Genomic DNA, 23,775 nt, shown 5'->3' with positions numbered 1-23,775 from the left:
AACCAAGTGAAAAAAAATGTCTAAATTACAGACGTATTTACAATTTCATTTACAAACAAATGGGTCAAAATGAACAAATCAGCTAAAAAAAGTGACTGAAATAATACAAGTCTTTGTTTTAAAGTTCAGTTGTGTGAGTAGCTTGTAATATGAATTGTAACTACTTTTGTTTACCGACAACAGCAATTTCTCTCCCACCAAGTGATGCAGAGGATCCAGAGGTAGGTGGTGACCAAGATGGTGACAGATCTATGGAATGCTTTCGACAAAAACAAACTGAAGGATTATACTAGTCAGAAAAGAGATATGATACAAACATGGAAGTTTGTAAAACAATTTTATAGGACACATGCAAAACTTTTTTGACAGATGACAAGAGGTGGGGGTTGGGGAAGAAAAGAAGTCACTCTTGAAAGTTGTATAAAGGTGTAGTTAACAAGGGTCTGAGGAACTTATTTTTTATGAACAACAGTAAATGAGTCGAATGGCTTATTGAGAATGCTTTGCTGGAATTTAAGGAGATGATAGCACTGGATAAATAATAGTTAGTGTGGGCCTCCAATAACGAGTCCTCAGACTTAGGGAGATGCCAGTATAACAATTTCCAACATTTATTCATTCTCACTTTTTAATGTCATTTATCAGTATCAATTTATCATTAATTCACAATGTCAGAGCAACTAATGAGAAGGGAGGAGGAAGTTACCATGTGATTAGAGTTAAATGAATACAATTAATATTAAAAATAGGTAAATCAGATTCCTTGTACTATTTATAAACTATATCTAATAAGGCAGTATAAAGCAGTGAAGTGGTGTAAACTGGGCAAAACTGGTAGTGTGAAGATGAATTGGTTATTTTTTTTTTTGGTATATTTATCTATTTTGAATGCCAAAACACTAACCTCAAATTTTCCACTGCCTCTCTCTCCCGCTTTCTCTTCCCGCTACCAGTTCCCAGCTGTTATTTTTAAGCACACTTCCCACACCAGTTTGGAAAGATGACTGCATGATATCATATGTGACCAATGTAATTCACATAGATTGTTCATAAGGTGTCCATAACTTCGAAGGTTGCAAAATATTTGTAATTTTCACTTAAGAAAGGAAGGGGGGGGGTATAAGCAGAACCATGGAGTAAATGATTATGACAAGCTGAGGAGACAGCTTGAAGCAGTGCACTAGCAAAAGAATCTGCAGGGGAAGGTATTATAAAAAAACTCTTTCAATTGTAAAACTTCTATTGAGAATTTAATGTTAAATAATACAGATATTTTGGTTAGCTATGATATCGCCTCACTGTTAACCAATATTCCTAAAATAATACCTTGTCACTGATATTACTGATCTATTTTCCTTTGCTATCCATTCTGAATATTTCTCTTGGAAGTATAATTTATAAACAGATAGAACTCTATGGGATTGTCCTCTCTCATCCCCACCCCCGCGCAAATTTTTTATGGAATATTTTGAAAAACAAGCTCTTGACTCCACCTCTCAAACCTTCTATCTGGTTATAATATGTAGATGATGTGTTCTCCATTCAGTCTCATGGCTCAGACACATTAGACTCGTTCCTCTCCACCTCAATAGTCCTAACCCTAGAATCCAGTTTACCATGGAAAAAGAAACTAATAACAGTTTAGCCTTAGCGTGTTACCAAGGTATCTAGAAAGGCTAACCTAATAATAGTTTTAACCTTTCTAGACACCTTGATAGCAACACCTAACCCAATGGTAACTTATCCTTTTCTGTATATAGGAACCCACCCACACAGGCAGATACATTCACAACCCCCCCCCCCCACTCAACAATATGGTATCATTAAAACACTAACACAGAGACTGTAATCTTTGTTCCAATGAATTCTCTCTCTCTCTCTCTCTCTCTCTCTTGCAGTAGAACTTAATCATACATACCGCAACTTATCTAATGGCTACAGTTCCCACAGTATCAAAAAAATAATCAATCCTTCCCCCAATCCTTGACCTTCAGAAAGAATTTAGTAATGCTATCATCATTCCTGTCCGAGGCACTTTAGAAAAAAAAATAGCCAGAATCTTAAAGAAATACAATCTCTGCATGAATTTCAAGTCCCAACGAAAGCTCACTATCCTTATCAACTCCCCCCCCCCCCTCTCTATGTGCCTCGAACATATAAAACGCCCTGTTCTTGTGAGTTGGCCTACTATGGACAGACAGAAAGATCAGCCAACATCTGCATGAAAGAACACAAAAAATACATCTGCAGTCATGACTATGGTCAATTGGGCCTTGCAGACCATGCTTTAGATATGGTTCATCAATCAACTGAAAAAGATCACCATGCTCCATCGTAATAAATTTAGAAAATTTCAGACTATTTTTGGAATCTGCAGCTGCTCGCTGCTCTATTTTTATTTAAATCAGATTAATTTAAATAAATATGGTTGCACTGGAGCTTCCGTAGCTCAGTCAGCATAGACAAAGCCATCTGGTCAGAAAGACCTGGGTTTGATTCTTGTCCACGACACAAGGAACCTTTATCAGGTCTTTTTGACTAAAGGTAGGTGAGTTAACCAGTCTCATATGGAGGTGGAGGTTTTTTTTTTCTCCCGTAACTTGGGTTTTTCATCCCTCAAAACAAGCAAACCAGTCCCATGAACACACCTTGCTTCATAATCATCTCCCTAATATAGTAGCATATTGCTATCCCACCAGCCATAAGGTTGAAGGGAAAATACAACAATGGTTGCATTTAACTTCCAAATTATATGGAAACATTAACACTTTGGGTTTTCAGTTTACATTTTAGTCTGCAAAACAGGTGCCCACAGAGGGCATCCTACTTAGTTAGGACTAGTCATTTTGTCTTCATGTTTTGACTTAGTTTTATGTTTCCTTTGTGTGTGCATGTTAAAAGTCTCATATTGTATTCCTTGATAATGTCTCAGTGACTGGGATGAAATATTGGAAGAATTAAATATTACTTAATCCTTTCTCAGTGCCATTTCATTCTACTAGTCCTCTAACATGAGTTTCTACCAGCACTTAAGCCTTAACACATGGTGACAGCTCAGTTGGATAAAGAGAATGGGTACATGATGATACTGCTACTGGAAAACAAACTTTATTATTTTCCAGTGAAGATACTGTATGTTATGAAATAACCACTATCAGCCATTCTATTAAAACTATTCTCAACTTCAGGTGCAATCTGATTCATCTGTGTTATATGATGTCACATCAGAAGGCATGCTACTATAATAGATGTGGCAACATAAAGAAGCAAGTGTTCCTGTTATTCGTCACTTGGAGGCAGGAATTATTTTCTCTGGTTTTTAATGGTGTAAAAGTTTGCACCTGATTAAGAATATTTTATTTCTTCATTACTTTAGGAAAGAAGAAGAGTAAGTGCTGTTTTACAGAAGTAGTCATGAAAGAAGGTTAAGGAAATATAATATAATGGTCATATATGTTGCTGATCCATTAATTTCCTCCAGATTAAGATTTACAGTCATTTTTTGTTATAGCTAAATTGGTTCAAATATATATTTAAAGTGAGAGAGTATTGAGTTTTATGGAAATTTTATAATTTGTAATTATTTATTTCTTTATTTGTAGATAAAGAATTCATTTTTTTAGCCAAGATCCCATCAATTTCCTGATATGTATCCCTCAATGATGTTCAAGCCACTATGACAGGACTACATTCATCCTTTATTTTACTGTTACATATTTATTTTGACAAATTATGGAGACAACTACACTGTTACGAATAATGACTTTAATTTTTTGATCTTCATATTAAGGTCATCATCTACTAGTGTATACAAATATATACACCCAACACAAGCTACATTATAATTTGAGCAGTATGCCAAAGTGACAATATTTTGACATATCATTTTTTACTGGCCTTATAACTCATAATGAACTCTTAGAAACAAAAGGTTATGAGATGGAATATGTGCCATCGATATTCTTGGGATATTTATAGCATCATTATTGTTAAGATTAGGGTGGATGATTAGAATTTTGCAGGCCTCCTTAAATCAACCACCATAATCTTAACAATCTAAAAATTCATTATAAATTATAATTAGGAACTGTAATACTCCACGATTTTATCTTAGCTTCAATATAACAAACACTTATTTTAAATTATTGATAAGGTTGCCACTATTGTTGTATTAAAAGATAATATGAATTTGTTTTCTGACTATGTTTATAAAAAAATAGGATGCAAGTTTTTTTTTTTTTTTTTCCATTAGAGGTCAGTCCAGTAGAATAACAGCTGATCAAATCATGGTCACTTTGGAATATTGTTTGAATTATAATGTAACTTGTGTGTGTGTGTGTGTATATATGTGTATGCTCTAGATGATGACCTTAATATGAAAGTAGAAATGTCAGGAAATTAATTATTTGTAACATAACTACATGATTTAGTTTACATTATTATTAATCTCTCATGAACAATCTGCCTCCAAATTAGTTTATTACTTGCCAGCACTCCAATACCATCATATCTAACATTTTTTTCTTCTATGACATTTCTGACTGAAACAATGCACTTAGACCTTGGTGGAGTGATTTCTTTTCTAGCCTTTTCCCTCCCATTCTGTTTAGGTGACCATACCACCTTAGAATAGCTTTGCTCACACTTTCTTCACAAACAATGGCAAGTTCCTTCCTAATATCTTTATTTTTAATATGATTCTACTATTGATGTCACTGATCAGACCCTAATTTTTCTCAGAAGTCTCCTATCTGTGGTCTCTAATCTTTGATCAAGTGCTAACTCAACTCTCAATAAATAACTTAAAACTGATATGAACACCATCTTGAATATTGATAGTTTGGCGTTTTGACCAATTTCTATTTTATTCCATATAAAATGATTCAATTGGCTGCCCATCATACCAACTTTGCTTATTCTGCTTTCTATTTCCAAATTCTAAATTGTGCCTAACTAGATGAAATATTTTACTTGTTCTATAGGTTCACTGAGAATGTTGCTGAGATTTCTTGTATTTCTGCCTATTTTCATAGTTTTGATATTTTTATTGTTGATTTTCATACAAATTTTGTTACAGTTTAGTTAGAGAATTCTGGAGACTTGCACTGGATATGTTTAGGAGTCCAACATCATCTGTATAAAGCAAAGAGCTGTTTGACATCACCAATTCTAATCAGGCCTAATGCCACTTACTTGCATAATGTGATCCATTTAGATGATAAATAAGAGTAGAGATAATATGCATCCTTGTCTTACCCCTGATTTTGCATCAAACCATCTTCCTGTATTTTCTTCAATTTTAACTGCTGACTGACAATTTAAATATAGACTATGTATTGTTGCTCTGTATAATGTTCCATTTATCCCACATAACTGTAGTGTTTTGAAAAGCTTTTCTCTGGGCACGCTGTCGAATGCCTTTTCTAGATCTACAAAACTTAAGTACAGATCCTAGTCATATTCCAATGATTTCTCATAAAGTGAAAATCTGATCTTGAAATCTCTGGTTGTTCTGAACCCAGCTTGTTCTTCCTCCAAGTTTCTCTTCCACAATTAATTTGCTCAGCCTATTTTCAAGTAAGCTTGCATAAATCTTACATGAAATACTTAGCAGAGAAATTCCTATTCACATTCAGCTTTATTATCTTATAGAATTCGACCTTCTGACCTCTGAATGTTGGCCATTGCAAAATTTTTGTACCTCCACATTTGAGCATCACTAGTTAAATATCATCTACTCCACCTGCCTTTCTCCATTTCAAGTTTTTGATGGCTTTTTTTCTACCTCAAGTATCAATATTGTTCTCCTGTTATATTAAATTTGTAGGCTGCGCATTACCAATCCTGTGGGCTATTTGTCATATTAAAGACTTCCTTCTCAGATTCTGTCAGCTGCACCAATTTGTTATATTATTACGTGTGAGATTGTTATACTTTAATAAGCCTGCGCTTGATCTGCCCTATGTATGTCCAACCTATATTCAGTCGTGGAGTAAAATAATAATATATTTAATTTTAATTTTTGTTGATTAGAATATTTCAGATTTGCATCCATGATAGTGCACTGACTTCAGGATCAACATGTTGTGTTCTAAAGAATGAAACTCAATCATAAAAAAATTAAAATATTTATATACAATAAATAATACATACGAGGAATAATTAAATGGTCATTTTAAAAATAACATAAATGAGCTCAATTTTCTCTTATATTCAATATTGCTAAACAAAACAAAATATTTCCACAAAAATAAACTGAAAATAACATTCAGTTAGACGTTCTGTAGTGTCACTTGGCCATATAGACGTTTCTTTTAATGCATCTATCATTCAATTTTCCAAAGTAGGCATGAAGAAAAATTTCACAAACAGGAATATATTGATTGGTTCCAAATGCATTCCAATACTTGAACTTTCACCATAGATTCCAAATTGCTCCTTGGAATATATATATCACTTGCCTTTAATTAAGCACAAAATAATTTCACATATAAAGACATATCATACTGCACTTCAATTATTAGCTTCACAGTTTCACATCTTTGGAAAGTAATTCAAAATGCGTATAAAAACTTTTCTGAGATTTAAAAATTTAACTCGGTAGTTTATTAAACCTCTTTGGCTCTGCTTCCTTGCTTGCCTCTTTTTACTTTCTAGCATTCCTGTTTCCAAATGACAGCTGTTTTAAAAAACAACTACTGTGCATGTAAAGTTACCGAGATTCAGAGCAAAACTCAAGTCACAAAATGGCTACTGTTACTACAATGCTCACATGCTATGAGTTTTGCTTGAGTTTATGTCATCTTTATCATCCCTAATTCCTTTTACAGCACTCTTTCCTCCATTTCTGAGCTTTTTCAAGCCTCCAGAATATTTTGACACCTTCCTGATATTTATTTTCTATGTTCTTGCTAAAGTCTTCCCATGACTTTTGTTTAGCTCGTTTTACATAGTGTTTAGATTTCTTACATTTATCTCTGTATTCTCTAAGAGCACAAGCTGACTTATTTGTCAGGAACTTTCAATATGCTTTCTTCTTTTACTTCCCTGCCTCTTTAACTTCCTGTGTTCACTATGGAGTTCTGATTTTTCTATCCTTGCAGACAACCTCACCACATGCCTCTCTGACTGAATCAATCAATATTTTCTTCAGGGATACCAACAAATCTCCAAGATTTGGTTCCTGTTCTCAAACTCTTTCATTTTTTCTTGAATAATGTTTATGTATTTTAGTCTACAATTCACATCTGAGAGCTGCTCAACTTTTATTTGCTTTAAAACTTTTTTTCATGTTCTTCTTTTCAATATGAAATTCAATTTTATCGTGCACAAAACTAAATAGTGATCACTTCTTATTTCAAATCCCCTGTACACTCTGGTGTCCTCCACCAGTAAGAAAACATTACTATCAACAATAACATAGTCAATGAGACTTTTCTTATTCTTTGCATCTTGCATTTCATCCATGTGATTTTGTGCACATTTTTATCTTGGAACATTGTGTTAATAATAACCTGTGTCCACGTTATGAGCAGAAATCGAGCATGCATTTGCCATCCCTGATATTTACCTTCTATATTTTTAACAAAGTCTTTCCATGCTTTTTTTTTAACTACTTTTACACATAGCTTAGCTCTCTTAGATTTTTCTCTGTAGTCTATTAGGCCATCTGCGAACTCATCTGTTAAGAGCTTTTGGTATGTTTCCCTCTTTTCCACAACTGCTTCTTTAACTTCTTGTGTCCACCAATGTTTATGTATTTCCAAAACCAAATATGAATATAATTTTGATTATGGAGAAAAACTGTTCTTTGTTATATTCAATAAGTGAACATTATAGGAAATTAAATGAAAGATTATAAAATTTTTACAAGAGCTTTTTTCTCTAAATATCACTGTCATCAAATTTCTGATATGTACCTACATGAAATATATACAGGGCACCATGGAAATACTACATGAAATATTTAAGTTATTACTAACTTCCTATTGCCAATTTTCATCCAAAATATTCTGTCATCTGTCAAAACTTCAATATTTTTATTATTATTAGATCTTTATTTTAGCCTTCTAAAGCACTTTAACTGCATCAATCCAACTAAATCTCAATCATCATTTGGGTCTTTTTCTTACTATCATAGCATCAAACTTCTGTTTTGCTAACCTTTCCTTTCCAATTCTGTTTAAGTAACAATACAACATCAAAATTAGCTCTGCTCACAGATTTGTGAAAGCTAACAATGTCAAGTTTCTTTCTAATATCTTCATTTTTAATTTGTTCTGCTACTGGATGCAATTTGTTTATTTTCATTCTCATAACTGTTCTCAGAACTCTCATATCTGTGATCTCTAGCCTTTGATCAACTGTTTTATTTTTAACCCAGCTGTCAGAGAGCCATAAATTAAAATTAGTTTAAACTCTGTTTTGTATAGAAATTATTTCTGTATTTAATTCGTCATTTTCACTAAGAACTGTGCCTGAAATAATTTTCCGTTCAGGATGCAGATGATGTTTTCCATGTTTATGCCAATTCTCTCTCTCTCACTCTTTATTTTATTTTATTTTTTTTTTAAAAGCTGGTTTTCATGCCAAATTTGATATAACAGTTATTCAATTTAATTAAGAAATCCTGCAAATTGGTATTCGATTTATTTAAGAGTATTACATCATCTACAAAGAGCTTGGATCACCATCTCAAATTTTGAAAGGTTAATACTATATTACTTCATAATGCAATCCATAGACAATGGTTTTCATAAATTAAGGAACAAAGAGAAAAAATCATGATAAGTCGGAGGAAAGAAAAAAACATGATAGTCATGTAAATTATGTAAAATATGATGCTGAATCTGGCTATTGCATACAAATGAGTGGTGCTGTCAGCAATATACGCAAAAGAGCAGTCACATAAAAGCGGCATTTTGGATTGGTTTTCCATTTCATGTATGAAGTGAGAATAAGTTATTTTGTGATAGCAAAATATCTTGGATATGGCTACAAGCTATCATCTAACTGATGAATTCTGGAAGCGAGCCAGTGTAAGACTAGAGGCTGGCAAAGTCAAGCAGAGGTAGCCAGATGGTTGCATGTGAGTCAATCTGTGGTTCACAGACTGTGGAACCAATTCCAATGGTCACAAATAGTATTTCAGAGATACACTTAAAGAAAGCCATGGGCTACAACAACAGTGGGTGAGAAGTATCTGATTATCTGCTAACCAAACAGAAGTACTACCCCAAATAAGTTATGACCTGACCTCTGTTGGCTACAGAAATATTGGTATCTGCTTCCACTGTGCACAGAAGGCTTCACAAAGGTGGACTGTATGATAGGTGACTGTTAATCTAAGTATCCTGGTCTTCATGCCACAGGAGGGAACATTTGAAATGGACCAGGCTCTATGTCAACTGGATCCAAGACCAAAGGGGATTGGTACTGCTTACAGACGAATCTCAATTTGCGCTACAAAGTGAATATTTGGAGAGGTATCTCATTGGTTGTACACACCCATATGTATGTGCTTCCTAGAACCATGAATGCTGCAACTTATATAGATGAGGTCTTGGACATCTATATTCATTTGTATTTGAGTGCAATAGGGGGAGACATTTATCCTACAAGAAAATAATGCTTGTCCTCATTGAGCGAAATTTTTGGCCAATATCTTCAAAAAGAGATTATCGTATATATGGACTGGCCAGCCAGGTGTCTCAACCTTAATCCTATTGAGCATGTCTGTGATGCTCTAGGTAGACGTGTTGCTGCTCTCAATTCCCCTCCTCAGAACCTTGATTGATTTAGGAGGACTTTGTAGGAGCAATGGTTGTTATTACCAACTGAGCTCCTGGACCATTATAAACAGTATATACACTATACTGAGCCAATCAGTATAGTGTATATACTGAGCCAACCAGTATATACACAATCCTTACTGAGCCACTAGACAATCTCATTTTGACCTCTTGTTTTTCACCATTGCCTTCATATACTCATTTGTTACAGAATTAAACTATTTATTTACAATTTTTTGTGGGTGTTTCTTTCACATCTCATATCATACTGTTTTTCACAAAACTGAATAAAAATTCATTGTACAGTTTTTCAATTATTGTGACTGGAAACAAGTGTAGGTGACGAGTATAAATGGAGATAGTATGTACCCTTCCTTCGCACCTGATTTTTATATCAGGCCATCCTACATGTATCTCCTTCAAATACAGACTTATGTATTTACTGATATAATGTCTGGTTTAAAACATTCTGAAAAGTTTTTCTCTTGGCACTCTGTCAGATGCCTTTTCTGCATTTAAACTGAAACATATCTATTTAAGTTTAAATGCAGAAAGTTTAAAAGAAACAATAGAAATAGATATAAAAGTGTGTTTATTGCAAAGCATACATAATTAAATTAATCAAATGAGATAATGCAAGATAAAAGGCAGCTTGAACTGATATAAATCACACTACATTTCTACTCCAGCTGTCCTGCATGTCAGTGCATGATGCAGCTTTGTTGCTTTCAATTACATGCAATCACTAGTCATGTTACCCGCTACTTATTGTATCTAATTTGAAATGGCAACTAGGTGAAGAGAAACAGACAAGTGCTGTCATCTTGTGGCCCAACACAATATATTATTGTCTGAAATGGTGTGGATTTAATGGCCAATTTTGAGTTTCTGGGAGATAAAAAAACCCTGCTTGGTCATGCCAGAGGTTGACTAACTCAGGAACCGATCAGAGAAAGACCTAGAAAAAAAGTTCCTCCAGTTAGTCACTAGTATTAAACTTAAAATAGTCTTTCTTTAGGTGGCCTAGTGCTATAGATGCAAATGTCATTTCCACAGGCCTTTCAAACCTTTTAATAAATACATCTGCTAATGTCATTTATTCCCCACAGGGAGTAGGTGAGGCCATTTTAGCCCTATCTAACTTTTGAAGACTGAGGGACAATCAATCAGAGGTGGCTGGTTCAAGACCAACACTAAGTTTAGAATTATTTATTATTATTATACTGTTATTATTTAACTATTATAAAGAATTATTTTTGTATCACTTTTCTTAAAGTTGGTAAACCTGATAACAGTTTTGTACAATCTATCTACCTTTTTTTTCAGAATCACATTCAGTTCTTTAAACCACAATGTTAAACATCTTAGCACAAGTAATATACATCTTTAGGACAGAATACAAATTTCTTTATTAATCTTTAATTTTTATTCCTCCTCTGTCTTGTTTGTGCTTGTATTTAAGGATAATTACAAACTGAAGTATTTATACCCTAGCAGAATATAAAAATACTTAAAAGTTTAAGCTGAGCCTCTCTGTAGCTCAGTCAGCATAGACGAAGCCCTTTGGTCAGAAAGATCTAGGTTCGATTCCTGTCAGTGATGCGAAGAACCTTTATCTGGTCTCTTTCGAAAAGAGGTGAGTTAGCCAGTCTCATATGGAGGTAGGGTTTTTTTTTCACCCAGAAACTTGGTTTTTTTTTATCCCCAGAATAGGCAAACCGGCCCAGTGAACACACATGCATCTATAGACTTAGGACACACTGGGAGGCATAGGGCTAACCACCTTATCCTCGGGACAGGTACAGTTTGGAAGGGCTTAGGACAGCTCCATAACAGGCCACTAGACCTAATACGTAAAAGGAAGTAGTTTAAGCTGTTTTTTTTTCCCTTCCCTTGCAGAGTATTCAAGAAAGATTTTTTAAATATATATTAAATTTGAACTTATATAATGTACTGACTGTAGAAAAATATGTCTTAGGAAAGTTTATTTTTTATTACAACAAAAAAGAGCCTTTCATTCAGTTGCTGAGTAATCCATGCACACAATCAAAAAATACATGCATGTTATTCCAGTATATGGCTAAATAATTCTGAAATATAGATACTAGGAAAAAAGAGAATTAACATTTATATTCCATACCCTGTTGGTGACTATACATACTATGTTCATCCCTTCGATGTGTTGCTGTATTCACATTTATGCTGCAGACTGGTTGCAATGACTCTCTAAATTTCAGATAAAATGTAGACATTTAAAATTATCTCACAATTCAATAAATGCTTAGATTAAAAAATAAATGATTACAAAGATACATTTAGATACATTCATACAAGTGTTCTGTGAAAAAAAAAAAAATGAAATTAATGAAATAGTACACTGACTATCTTAAATCTCTCTCTCTCAAAAGGCAAGTCTCGCAGTAAACAGTACTTAAACTAGACAGTATCTCTTTGCGTGATGCTCTATGTATATATATATATATATATATATATATATTTATAAAAATAAATTTAACTGACTAGAACCCGAGAAAGTATAACAAAAACCTTTAATACATCACAACTAGTTTCATCGGTGATCCGACTTCTTCAGGTGAGAAATAAAAACATAAGACATAAAATAACACGGTAAAAAATGAACTTTACAGCTTAATAAAAAGCAGAAGGTTCTTAATAAGGTTCTAGTCAGTTAAATTTATTTTTATAAATGTATACATCCCGAGTAAATCCTAATTTCAACAATATATATATATATATATATATATATATATATATATATGTTATATCCTTCTAGCACGACACTTGCTGTTATAGGTTAACTGACTGCTGTATTGTTGCCTCCGTAGTGCAATTGGAAGAACAGCAGAACATTGCGCCCTTTGATTGGAAAAGACTGGGTTCGTTTCTCATCATTACGCGGGGAATCCTTATAAGGCTTTTTCAACTGAGGGTGATTTAGCTGATCTCATACGGAGGCAGCAGGGTTTTTTCTCTCCCGGAAACTCTGGTTTTTCATCCTATGCACAGACAAATCAGCCTTCAGAATACGTGCAATTTACAGACAAAAAGTACTGTTTTTGGCAATGATGGGTGGTAGATGGTATTGATGATAGTAAGAGAATTAATTAGTAGTGAGGTAGAGCGTCCTCCCATGATGAGTCCTTGGACTCCATGGAGGTGTCATGTGGTAATTGCCTTGGCCTGTTAGTTTCAACATCAAACATCTATTAATTTTCAATAAATTAAATGTTTTTTTTTTTAATTCAGTCTTAACAGGAGATTTTATCCATGAGGCAGGACCATAAAAAGTGGATGGTACATGGAGTATTCATGAATGTTGACAGTTTTTCCACTTGGTTATACTATAAATTAAAGATGCCAAAAAATTATATTCTGGGTTTAATCCTGGCAAAAAAGTAACTTCATGACTGGGCTACTTGTATATAGAGGCTAATGACTTCACATCAATTGCCTCAGTATCCCATAATACAGGGCACAGATATCCTTAGAGACATATAATGCTATGCATTATGGGAAGAGCCATAGTTTAGTGTTTTGACGAATTTCTCTCTTATTCCATATAAATTTATTTCAATTGACTTAGTACCACACCGGCTTTTTTCATTCTGTTGTCTATTTCCATATTTAATTTACCATCTTCACTGAAAATTGTGCCTAAGTAGCTGAAATGTTTTACTTGTTCTATGGGTTCTCCGTTCACAATGCAGTTGATATTTTCAATATTTCTGAATATTTTCATTGTCTTGATATTGCTAAATTTCATACCAAATTTATTACAACAATTATTCAGTTTAGTCAGAGGAATCTTACAGACTTGTACTGGATTTATTCAAAAGCACAACACTTCATAAAGTAAAGAACTAACATTAACATTGCCAATTTTGATATCAGATTAATACCACTTTCCTTCATAATGTGATTCATATAGATAATGAATAACAGAGGGGATAATGCACATCTTTGTCTATCACAAGATATAATATCAAACCATCTTCCTTCAATTCTAACTGCTGACTTACAACTCAAATAAAGACTAAGTATTGCTCGATATAATGTCTCATTGATACCATATAACTGTAGCATTTTGAACAGCATTTCTCTTGGCACATTGTCATATGCCATTTGCAGGTGTATGAAACATAAATACAGATCTTTGTGATATTCCCACGATTTGTTAACTATTTGTCGTAAAGTGAAAATCTGATTATGATACCTCTGTATGGCCTAAATCCAGCTTGTTCTTCACCAGGCTTTCCTTCCACGATCCTTTCCAACTGTTCCTCAAGTATACTTGCATAAATTTTACCAGGAACACTCAGTATGGAAATACCTCAGCAATTCTCACATTCAGTTTTATTTCCCTTTTTGTATATGGGTATACTATAAGCGCTCTACTCCAATCATCTGGAATTCGTCCCTCTGTCCAGGGCTTCTGAAGTATACAGTGCAGCCACTGAAAGACTTTTCTACCTACATAGTTGAGCATTTCTGGTCGAATATCATCTATTCCAGCTACCTTTCCACATTACAGGGTTTTTTTTTTTACTTTAAGTATGTATATGTATTCCTGATTGCATGCCTATTGAATGTTTTTTACAACTGTGCTGTCATTGATTGTTTCATTTAGCAATTTTTTCAAGTAATTACTCCATACATCAAGGATATCTTTTTCTCAAGTTTTCATGTCACTTTTATCATCTCTAATTCCTTTTACTGCACTCTTTCCTTCATTCCTGAGCTTTTCAAACAGCCTTCAGAATATTCCGCCACCTTCCTGATATTTGTTTTCTATGTTCTTACCAACGTCTTCCCACGACTTTTGTTTAGCTAATTTTACACAGTGTTTAGCTTTCTTACATTTGTCTCTGCATTCTGTAAGAGCAGAAGCTGACTTATTCACCAGGAACTTTTGATATGCTTTCTTCTTTTCCTTCACTGTCTCTTTTACTTCCTGTGTCCACCATAAAGTTCTGATTTTTCTATCCTTGCAGACTACATCACCTCTCTGGCTGAATCAATCAATGTTTTATTCAGGGTTTGCCACTGAATCTCCAAGGTTTGGTTCCTCTTCTCAAACTCTTTCATTTTTTCTTAAATAATTTTTCTGTATTTTAGTTTACAGTTCACATCTGAGATCTGCTCAAATTTTATTTACTTTAAAACTTTCTTACATGTTCTTTTTTCAATATGAAATTCGATTTTATCATGCTCAAGACTAAATGGTGATCACTTCCAATTTCAAGGTTCTCTGTATACTCTAGTGTCTTGCACCAGTGAGAAAACATCACTATCAACAATAACATAGTCAAAGAGACTTTTCTGATTCCTTGAATTTATTTACATTTTCATGTTGGAACATTGTGTTAGTAATAACCAGTCCATGTCCTGAGCAGAAATCCAATAGGCATTTGCCATTATTATTAGCTTTGCTCTTTTCTCCAAATTTTCCCAAAATATTTCTCTTTGCCTGACAATCATTTCCTGTGCTATTTAGATTCCCAACAAGGACCAACTTTTCCTTTTTCATTGTGAAAGTTGCTTTCTCTAAAGCCTCAAAAAATTTCTTCACTTCTACCTTAGTAGAACCTTCTGTGGGACCATAGGCACAAATAAGTCTCTTTGTCCTTTTCCCTATTCTTATACAGGGTGTCCCAAAATTCACGCAAGATTTAAATTTAGCGCCATTTGTGCGGTAAAGTGTTGCCAACGAGAAAAAAAAGACAGCGTGACAGCTGACAGTTCAGGGTTATTAAAAATGACCACACACAGTGAAGAGAGTTCGTTGAATGGATTATGGAACAACAACAAGTGGATGCTTATTTTTCGAACAAAATCATCTTCAGCGATGAGGCTCATTTTCATCTTGATGGCTTCGTTAATCGACAAAATCGTCACATTTGAGGTTCAGAAAATCCACGAGTGATTGTTGAGAAACAAATGCATCCACAACTTATCACTGTTTGGTGCGGATTTTGAGCTGGAGGCATCATCGGTCCATTCTTCTTTGAAAATGCGGCTGGTAAGGCAATAACAGTTAATGGTGCTTGCTATCGCGACATGATAATCCAGTTTTTTGTGCCTAAATTGCAAGATATGGATGTGGACGACATGTGGTGCCACATGCCATACAGCCCGAGAAACAATTCAATTACTGCATGAGTCATTTCCTGGTCGTGTAATTTCCCGTTTTGGTGATCAGAATTGGCCGCCCAGATCATGTGACTTGGACTTTTTTGAAGTCTAAGGTTTATGCCAACAAGTCCACGACCACCCACGCCTTGAAGGAAATTGAGCGCTGTATCAATGAAATTCAGCCACATTTATGCAAAACGATCATGGAAAATTTCGACAAAAGAGTGTGTATGTGCCAGCAAAGCCGTGGAGACCATTTACCAGATATGCTATTCCATGCATTACCCTATACTGTATACTTTATGAATCAATAAGAAATTACAATTTTTAATTAAAAACCTGTGTTTTCTATCAAAATTACTTCTTGCATGAATTTTGGGACACCCTGTATTTGCCCACATCACTCTACTTGATATTGCCTGCAATTCAAAATGATTAGTCTCATATTTAGTGTTGTTATTGACTGAATATAACATTTTGTATTTATTGCTTGGAAAGATCTCACCAGTTTTTGACTTTTTTGTTTCACCCTATTGTATCAATCTGGTTGGTACTTATCCAATTCTTCAGTCAGCTCCATTTCTTTGCCATTCAGGCAAAGAAATTGCATGAAATTCTGTCATGTTGTACCATTGTATTATTTTTGGTTTAAGCCAATAAGAATACAATTTGGTCAACTAAATCCCAAATTGCCCAGCCCATTCTTGTTCATTCAGTATCCAAATAGATACCTAACAAGGTGCATCATGAGAAGGTGAGGACTGAACATTAGGTGAGAAGCTCTGGTCGGTTCTCTGCATTCCTTTAAAGGCTATGTGGAGGTCTCCTTTCAGTTATACAGCTTTGACCCTTAAACACCCCTCACCAATACCGTTTAGCCATTAATAATAATAATATACAACAGCAACATAACTATGCTTTTAGTATGCTGAGAAAACTCTCAACTAAGGCTTTTTTATAGTGTGACAGTTCTGATACTTGGCAATATGTCTTGCCACTGACCCTTGGCAAGTGCACCAATGCTAAAACATTCCTATGTCACTGGGAATAAGCTTAAAAATTTGTGTCACAAATGACACACCAAGATTTAAACATATCTTACTGCAAAATACTTGAATGTTTTCTTTTTAATTCATTGCAGTGGGACAAAATTTCAATCTTGATGTTTTGTGTTAAACAATAAATAAATTCTCAGAAATATTTTTTCTTCCTAGACTAATTTGAATTAAAATTAACCTAACAAGAATAAGAGAAACATTTTCAAGAAATCACAAACTGCAATACCGATAAATGATTTGAATATATATATTTAGCTTATGTAACTGGGTGTATTCAATTAAACAACTTTAAAGTCAGTCATAGCGGCACATACTGGTATGACCTCACAAGCAAACCACAGCATGACGCACTGCTACTGGGATGGGAATAAAGCATTTATCACCCACTTGGCAGTTTATAAAAGCTGAGTGCAGTGCACATTGTTTATTTCCTACAAGAACAGTTGCAGTTCAGAAATGAACTTTTACATAATATACAATTAGTCGCTGGACTAAGAGTGTTAAAAGTACATATTCCAAAACATGCAACAGATAAATCGTTCTTTTATTCCAATTTGATGATCAAAAAACAAACAAGAATTCTTTACACTTAGTTGTTAATATGTATATGTGTGTATGGAATGGGCAGAATTTTTTCCTCAACATCTGAATTTGATATGAGTGAACCATAACTAATTTTTTTTTAGTGTATTAGATACACATTAACAAGAATGCAATAATTTTATTATTGCAAATATTTCAACCAGAAACTATCTGGTCAGCATCAGGTATCAGCATAATCACAATCTGAATCTAGAACAAAGAATTTTAATCCTATTTACAGAGCTGTAACTAATATTGGCAACCACTTGTAAGGAAATTGCATCAGTTGCAACTAATGCATTTCTGAAGTCCTTTATTTTGCACTTAATAAGCATGTCTTCCAAAACTCACAGTACTTGCATTTATACAAAGATAGTATTATTCTTGTTATGTTCCATCAAGTCGTTTTCGATTCCTGGTGATTTTATGAACATACATTCCCCATTCAGATCTGTCCCTGGACATATCTTTCAGAATTTCCAAGCGCATTCCAGTTACTTCTTTAACTCCATCCACCCATCTAATTCTTGGTATTCCTCTTCTCCTGCTTCCATCAACTTTAGCAAGCATCATCATCTTCTCCAGATTGTCATTTGCTCGCATAATACGTCCACAGTACAACAATTTTTGCTTGATGATCATAGCTACGAGGGAGCAATCTGGCTTGGCTTTATTCTGTCTATAGTGATAGACAGAATTTATTGGTTCTTTGCAGTACATGGTATTCTTAGTAAGAGTCTCCAAACCCTACCATTCAAATGCACCTATCTTCCTTCTTTCACTCTTTCTCAGGGTCTAACTTTCACATCCATACAACAATGAAAGCAATGGTATTCCACAGGGAATACCATTGCTTTCACGATTCTGATTTTTGTTGCAAGGCTAATATCTTTAAAGATCTTGCTTAAATTTGTCATTGCTTTCTTTCCAAGTAATAATCTTCATCTAACTTCTTCAGTACAATAACCATCTTTATCAATTCAGGATCCTAGGAGCACAAAATTGTTAACTGCTTCCATTTTCTCCCCATCTACTTCAAAATCATTAAGTTCACATGTTGCCATAACTTTTGTCTTTTTGAGGTTGTTTAAGACCATATTTAGCACTTTCTTCTTTAACTTTCATAATAAGTCCTCCAAATCTTCTTTGCATTCTGCTAGCAAGGTGGTATCATCTGCATACCTCAAATTATTAATATTTCTTCCACCAATTTTAATTCCAACTGAAGACTCCTCCAGCCCTGCCATTCTTATAATGTATTCACTGTACAAGTTAAACAGGTACAGAGATAAAATACATCCTTGTTGCACTCCTTTACCTATAGTGAAATATTCAGTTTCTCCAAGATCTGTTAGGATAGTAGCTTCTTGTTCATAATGGAGATTCCTCAGAAGGATAATGAAATGCTCTGGTACTCTCATTGTTCTTAACACATTTCACAGTTTCACATGATCTACAGAGTCAAAAGCCTTGATATAGTCAAGGAAACAAAGGTAGACATTCTTTTGATATTCGTATGCTCTTTCTATTATACATCTCACATTGGCAATTTGATTTCTTGTTCCTCTGCCTTTTTGAAATCCTACCTGTTCATCTGACATTTCTCTCTTCATTAATGGTTCCAGTCTTTTCTGAATGATCTAGTAAGATTTACTTGCATGAAAAAGCAGTGCTATGATTTTTTCAATTCCCTAGGACATGTAGTTGTGATTCAAATTTCAAATTCACTGACACAGAGCTGTTAAAATTTTAACTGCCTCTTCTCCCAGGTTTTGAGCAGCTCAATAGGTATTCCATTTCCTCCTGGTGCTTTCTTATTGGATAGCTGTTACAGTGCCCACCTCAGTTCACTCTCCAGTGGTACTGGCTACTGTGTATAATCCTGCTCTTCAAATTTCTCAGTAATTTTGGAGTATACAGAAGCCCTTTACAGAAAGGACTTCTGTATACTCTTTCCATCTTTCTTTGATGTCTACAGCTTCTGTAAGATATCCTTTGTGTTTACTTTTCAATATTGTCACCTTGACACTAAACTTCCTTGTTAGTTCTCTGATCTTTTTGAAAAGATCTCTTGTTTTTCCTTTCTTGTTTTGGTCTTCTATTTGTTGGCATTTCTAGTTAAAGTATTTTTTCTTGCCTCTTCTGGCTTGTTATTGAAACTCTGCATTCAAATGACGTACTTCCTACAAATTTCCCGTGGTCTTCATTTTTCTCCTTTCCTGAGCAGTTTTGATGGCATCTTCTGACAGCCATTTGGACTTCTTACAAACTGTTGGAATATTCTTCTTTGCTTCTGTTTTAATTATATCTTTAATCTCCTCCTATAGTTCATCTGGTTCTCTTTCACACAAATTGAGTGTGTTGAATCTGTTCTGTATGCTAATATTGTATTCAGCTGGTATGTTTCCAAGATCATACCTGATCGACATTTGTGTACTTCCCCAGATGCATGTTGTTTTCAGTTTCCGTAGTTTAACATGTATCGTAACCACTAATAACTATGGTCTGTTTCCACAGTCTGCACCTGGAAAAGTCGACAGACTGAATTGCACTTCTCCATCTTCTTTGTCCAAGTATAGTCAACTTGATTTCTGTATTGTCCATCAGGTAATATATCCATGTGTACACTCTTCTTTTGTGCTGTTTAAAGCAGGTGTTAGCAACAAACAAAGAATTCTGTGCACAAAAACTCAACTAGTCTCTTCCCTGCAGTGTTACAAATACCTAAACCAAAACAACCTGTTATTCCTTGTTCCTCAGTCTCTCCCACTTTTGCATTCCAATCTCCAATAAGTAGCCATAAATCTTGCTTTGGTGTTGCCATAAAATTCTTCAATGTCTTCTTCTGGTGCCTCTGTAGTGGAATGGTGATATTCATTGCATGTCCACTCACTCTGAGAGAAATGATTCTATCACTTATCGAATTATAACCAAATATATACCTAGCCATCTTTTTCCCGAGTAAGAAAGATACTCCATTTTTACGACTTGTCTCATGTCCTGAGTAATACACCATATAGTCCCCTGACTGAAAATGGCCCATTCCTGTCCATCTAAGTTCATTTATTTGCAATATATCCAGCTTCTTGTGCTCCATTTCCATTTTTATTATTTCCAGTTTACCTTGGTTCATACTTCTAACATTCTAAGTTCCAATCCTGTGGTTTCTTGTGAAACAGTGAGCCTCCCTTTTCCAACCAGCACCATCCGTGACCAAGCTTCCTTCCAGGTTTGACCTGGACACATCATAAAAACTAGTTCTACTTATGGAAGCCCTCTGTTCTTCCCCAGTTGCATGTTGGATGCCTTCAGGCCCCAGGGTCTTACCATCCAGCACCATATCATACTTTCTCATTTTTGGCATGTTCAAAGATAGTATAACAAGAAGTAAATCTGGGTCAGCTTCACAAAAAGAAACCATTTTGGGTGAAATTTTATTATTATTAACTGCTATATCAGTACCTAATTAACTTTAATTTAGAAGTGGGAAAAATGTTTTTAAAAATCTTTTATCTGAAAATTCATGATTTTTCTTCTGTTATATTACACATCATGTGTTATTTTAGTTTTGTTTACTTCTACATAAAAATGATTTATTTTTATGTAGAAAATACCATTTGAAAAAATGGTAATGAATTATGAGTATTTGACTGCAGAAGATATTTGTAGAATAATAAAGAAATTCACATGTCCGATCCCCTATTACATAGAATCATGCCTATATGCACTGTATATCAAACAATCTTTTTTTTTCTTCAGCCAAACCAATGGGAAAATTTCTTGTGACTGTTATTAAAAAAAACACTTAAATACTAAATTTAATCACTTTTTTTTTTTTAAGCCAAAACAACACAAATAAAATAAGGTATGCCGACAAGTATATAAATATTTTAAAACAACCAATTTTTTAAAAATTTTGAAACATCTTAAATTAATCAATTGCATTAAGATATGAAAAGAAACATTATTATTATACTGACATGTATATCTTTTTACATGTTTTATTCTTTCTTCTGAACTGCTGTAATTTCATAATTTTCATGTATAAATGAGTGCTTATTCCAACATATTAATGCACAGAATATTGTGCATTAATATTTTAATTAACGAAATGAAAGTCTTGGTACTGAAAAGAACATCAAGTAGATACATGATCCATTTAAATTACTTTATGTTTGTATATATGTGTATTGAAGCTAATATGAAAATGGTTACTGTTCAGAGAGAGAGAGATGGTGTGTGTGTGTGTGTGTGTGGTGGTGAGGGGCATATAAGTGTCAACAGAATTAGTGGAGTTCATTCCTTATGTTTAAAGTTACTAGTTATTGAGTGCTGTCATCAGCAAAACTGTGAATAGGATTTAAAGTTTGAAAGAGAAGGTTACTGATTCAATAGAGGAAGCACATGGATAAGAGTTCAGAAGCCCAGCGTATGCCAGCATTGATAAAGAAATCTGACAAGAGGAAACCATCCAGCATTGCACAGATTTTTCCAAATCTTTCTATGGCCTGTGTCCAGAATTAAGTAAGGTTATCAAGGTCTACTGCAGAAGGAGAATGGCAGAATCCACATTGCCAATCACTAGTTAATTGATGGATCTCCAGATAGTGAAGAAGCTAGTTATTGATGGCCTTCTTCATCAATAAGTTTGATGAAGAAGGCCATCTTTGAAGAGTGCTGAGATGAGAGCATTGGGAAGATAGTTTGATAACCAATGATCTACCCAACAATCATGAAAGCAAGCCTATTTCCAGCCTATGCCAAAAAGGGATATAAAAGGCACAGGCTGGAAATAGGCTTGCTTTCATGTTGTTGGGTAGATGTCAGATGAATATGAAAGTGATATAGGATAGGTGTTAATTCTGGAGAACAAGTTTTGAGCATAGCTGGAGTGACCAAGACTAATAAAGATTTTTCTGATGTCCATATGGTGATAGATCAGAAGACAGACAGACATGCAATAAGCAATCGGTGGTGTTGCAGGAGGTGATCTGTCTTGGTAACCTAAACAAGAGCTGCTAAGAGAGCAACCTTATTTTTGAGTGATGTTATGATAGCACCATCAAGATGAGAGAGGGTAGAAGAGTAGAAGTTATGCCAATAGCCTTAGTAAGGGATCAGCTATTTGATTAAGCAAGAGGCACAAAAGTCTGCAATGAATTTGTAAATAATTTTTTTTACACTTGTTTCACTTGTTTCAGGCTATAGCATGAGCTGATGATAAACTGGAATTTTTAACTTAAGCTACTGAACATATGCTGTATTTTTTTTATCATGGTCTGCAGAGGTATGTTTTTTCTTTCTCTCTCTCTCACTCATAGAACCAGAGTTTGGATAGCATTTGTGGAGTGGGGAATGAAGACACAGAGGCCCTCATCCCAGTAAGAATTATTCCAGTTATGAGTTCAGAGCAGGTGTGTGAATCGAGAGAGTGAACATAGCAATCTGATGAAAAGAGACACAGAAATCACTGAGGTAATCTCAATTGGCACTGTAGTGCCACAGGTAGAAGGCTGAGATTGGCAGGGAAGAGATCAATCCATGGAAAAGACAAGTGGATAAGATCAGAGTCAGAATTGTCAAGAGGATAGACATCCATAGTGTATTTGGAGGGAGAATTAATTTAAAAAAAAAGGTCCATAGTGTTGGAAGAATGATGAGGATTGTCAGGTATTCTGGTTGGTAGGTTAACTATATGTTAGATCATGACTGAAAGTAAATAATTTGGCTTCCCTTCTGGCTTGATGTGCCAGTTTGTGTTATGAATGTTAAATTCTGAAGATAATCTCACAATTTGGGTAATTATCTGTATGAAATCAACTTTTAGAGATAAGTAGTCAAAAAAGGGGAGCATGGTTGTTTGAATTAGAAGAGCAGTAGTAAAGGTAGAAAATGAAAGCCATAAAGCAAGGTAAGGAAATCATAAGCTAGAGCAGATAAAAAACAACAACATTCCTTCCTTTTTTTGTGGAATGCATTATGCAAGATGTAGATGGGATAGCTGAGGTGGACTGTAGTCATGGAGGATGGCAACTGGGGGGGGGGGGGGTTAGGAATAACAAATCAAGTTTTGATGCCTGCAAATGGTAGTGTAGTATGTCATTAAAGTTTGTATTGTTGTCCAAGATCTTGGAAAAATGGATGCGAGTGTTTTTTTAATGGATAAAATTTTGGTGTTATTTTGGATTATT

At 34.5% G+C, this 23,775-nt stretch overlaps 1 protein-coding gene across 3 annotated transcripts in view; it reads right to left on the bottom strand.

Annotated features, from left to right (window-relative positions):
• MED16 (mediator complex subunit 16) overlaps nt 1-23,775 on the bottom strand; it is a 200,591-nt gene that overhangs the window by 79,658 nt on the left and 97,158 nt on the right. For 2 of the 3 annotated variants that reach the window (XM_090402741.1, XM_090402743.1), the window contains exon 12: nt 11,932-12,017. In XM_090402741.1, the coding sequence (XP_090258867.1) occupies nt 11,932-12,017 (86 nt within the window). The remainder of the gene's footprint in view (nt 1-11,931; nt 12,018-23,775) is intronic. The other variant, XM_090402742.1, reaches the window with a different exon arrangement.

The sequence above is a fragment of the Typopeltis vanoorti genome, chromosome 13, assembly GCF_054136105.1.
Source record: "Typopeltis vanoorti isolate ZY-2024b chromosome 13, IOZ_Tvanoo_1.0, whole genome shotgun sequence".
Taxonomy (NCBI): Eukaryota; Metazoa; Arthropoda; class Arachnida; order Uropygi; family Thelyphonidae; genus Typopeltis; species Typopeltis vanoorti.
Note: the sequence above shows the minus strand (reverse complement) of the source record. Positions and strands in the feature narration are given on the sequence as shown.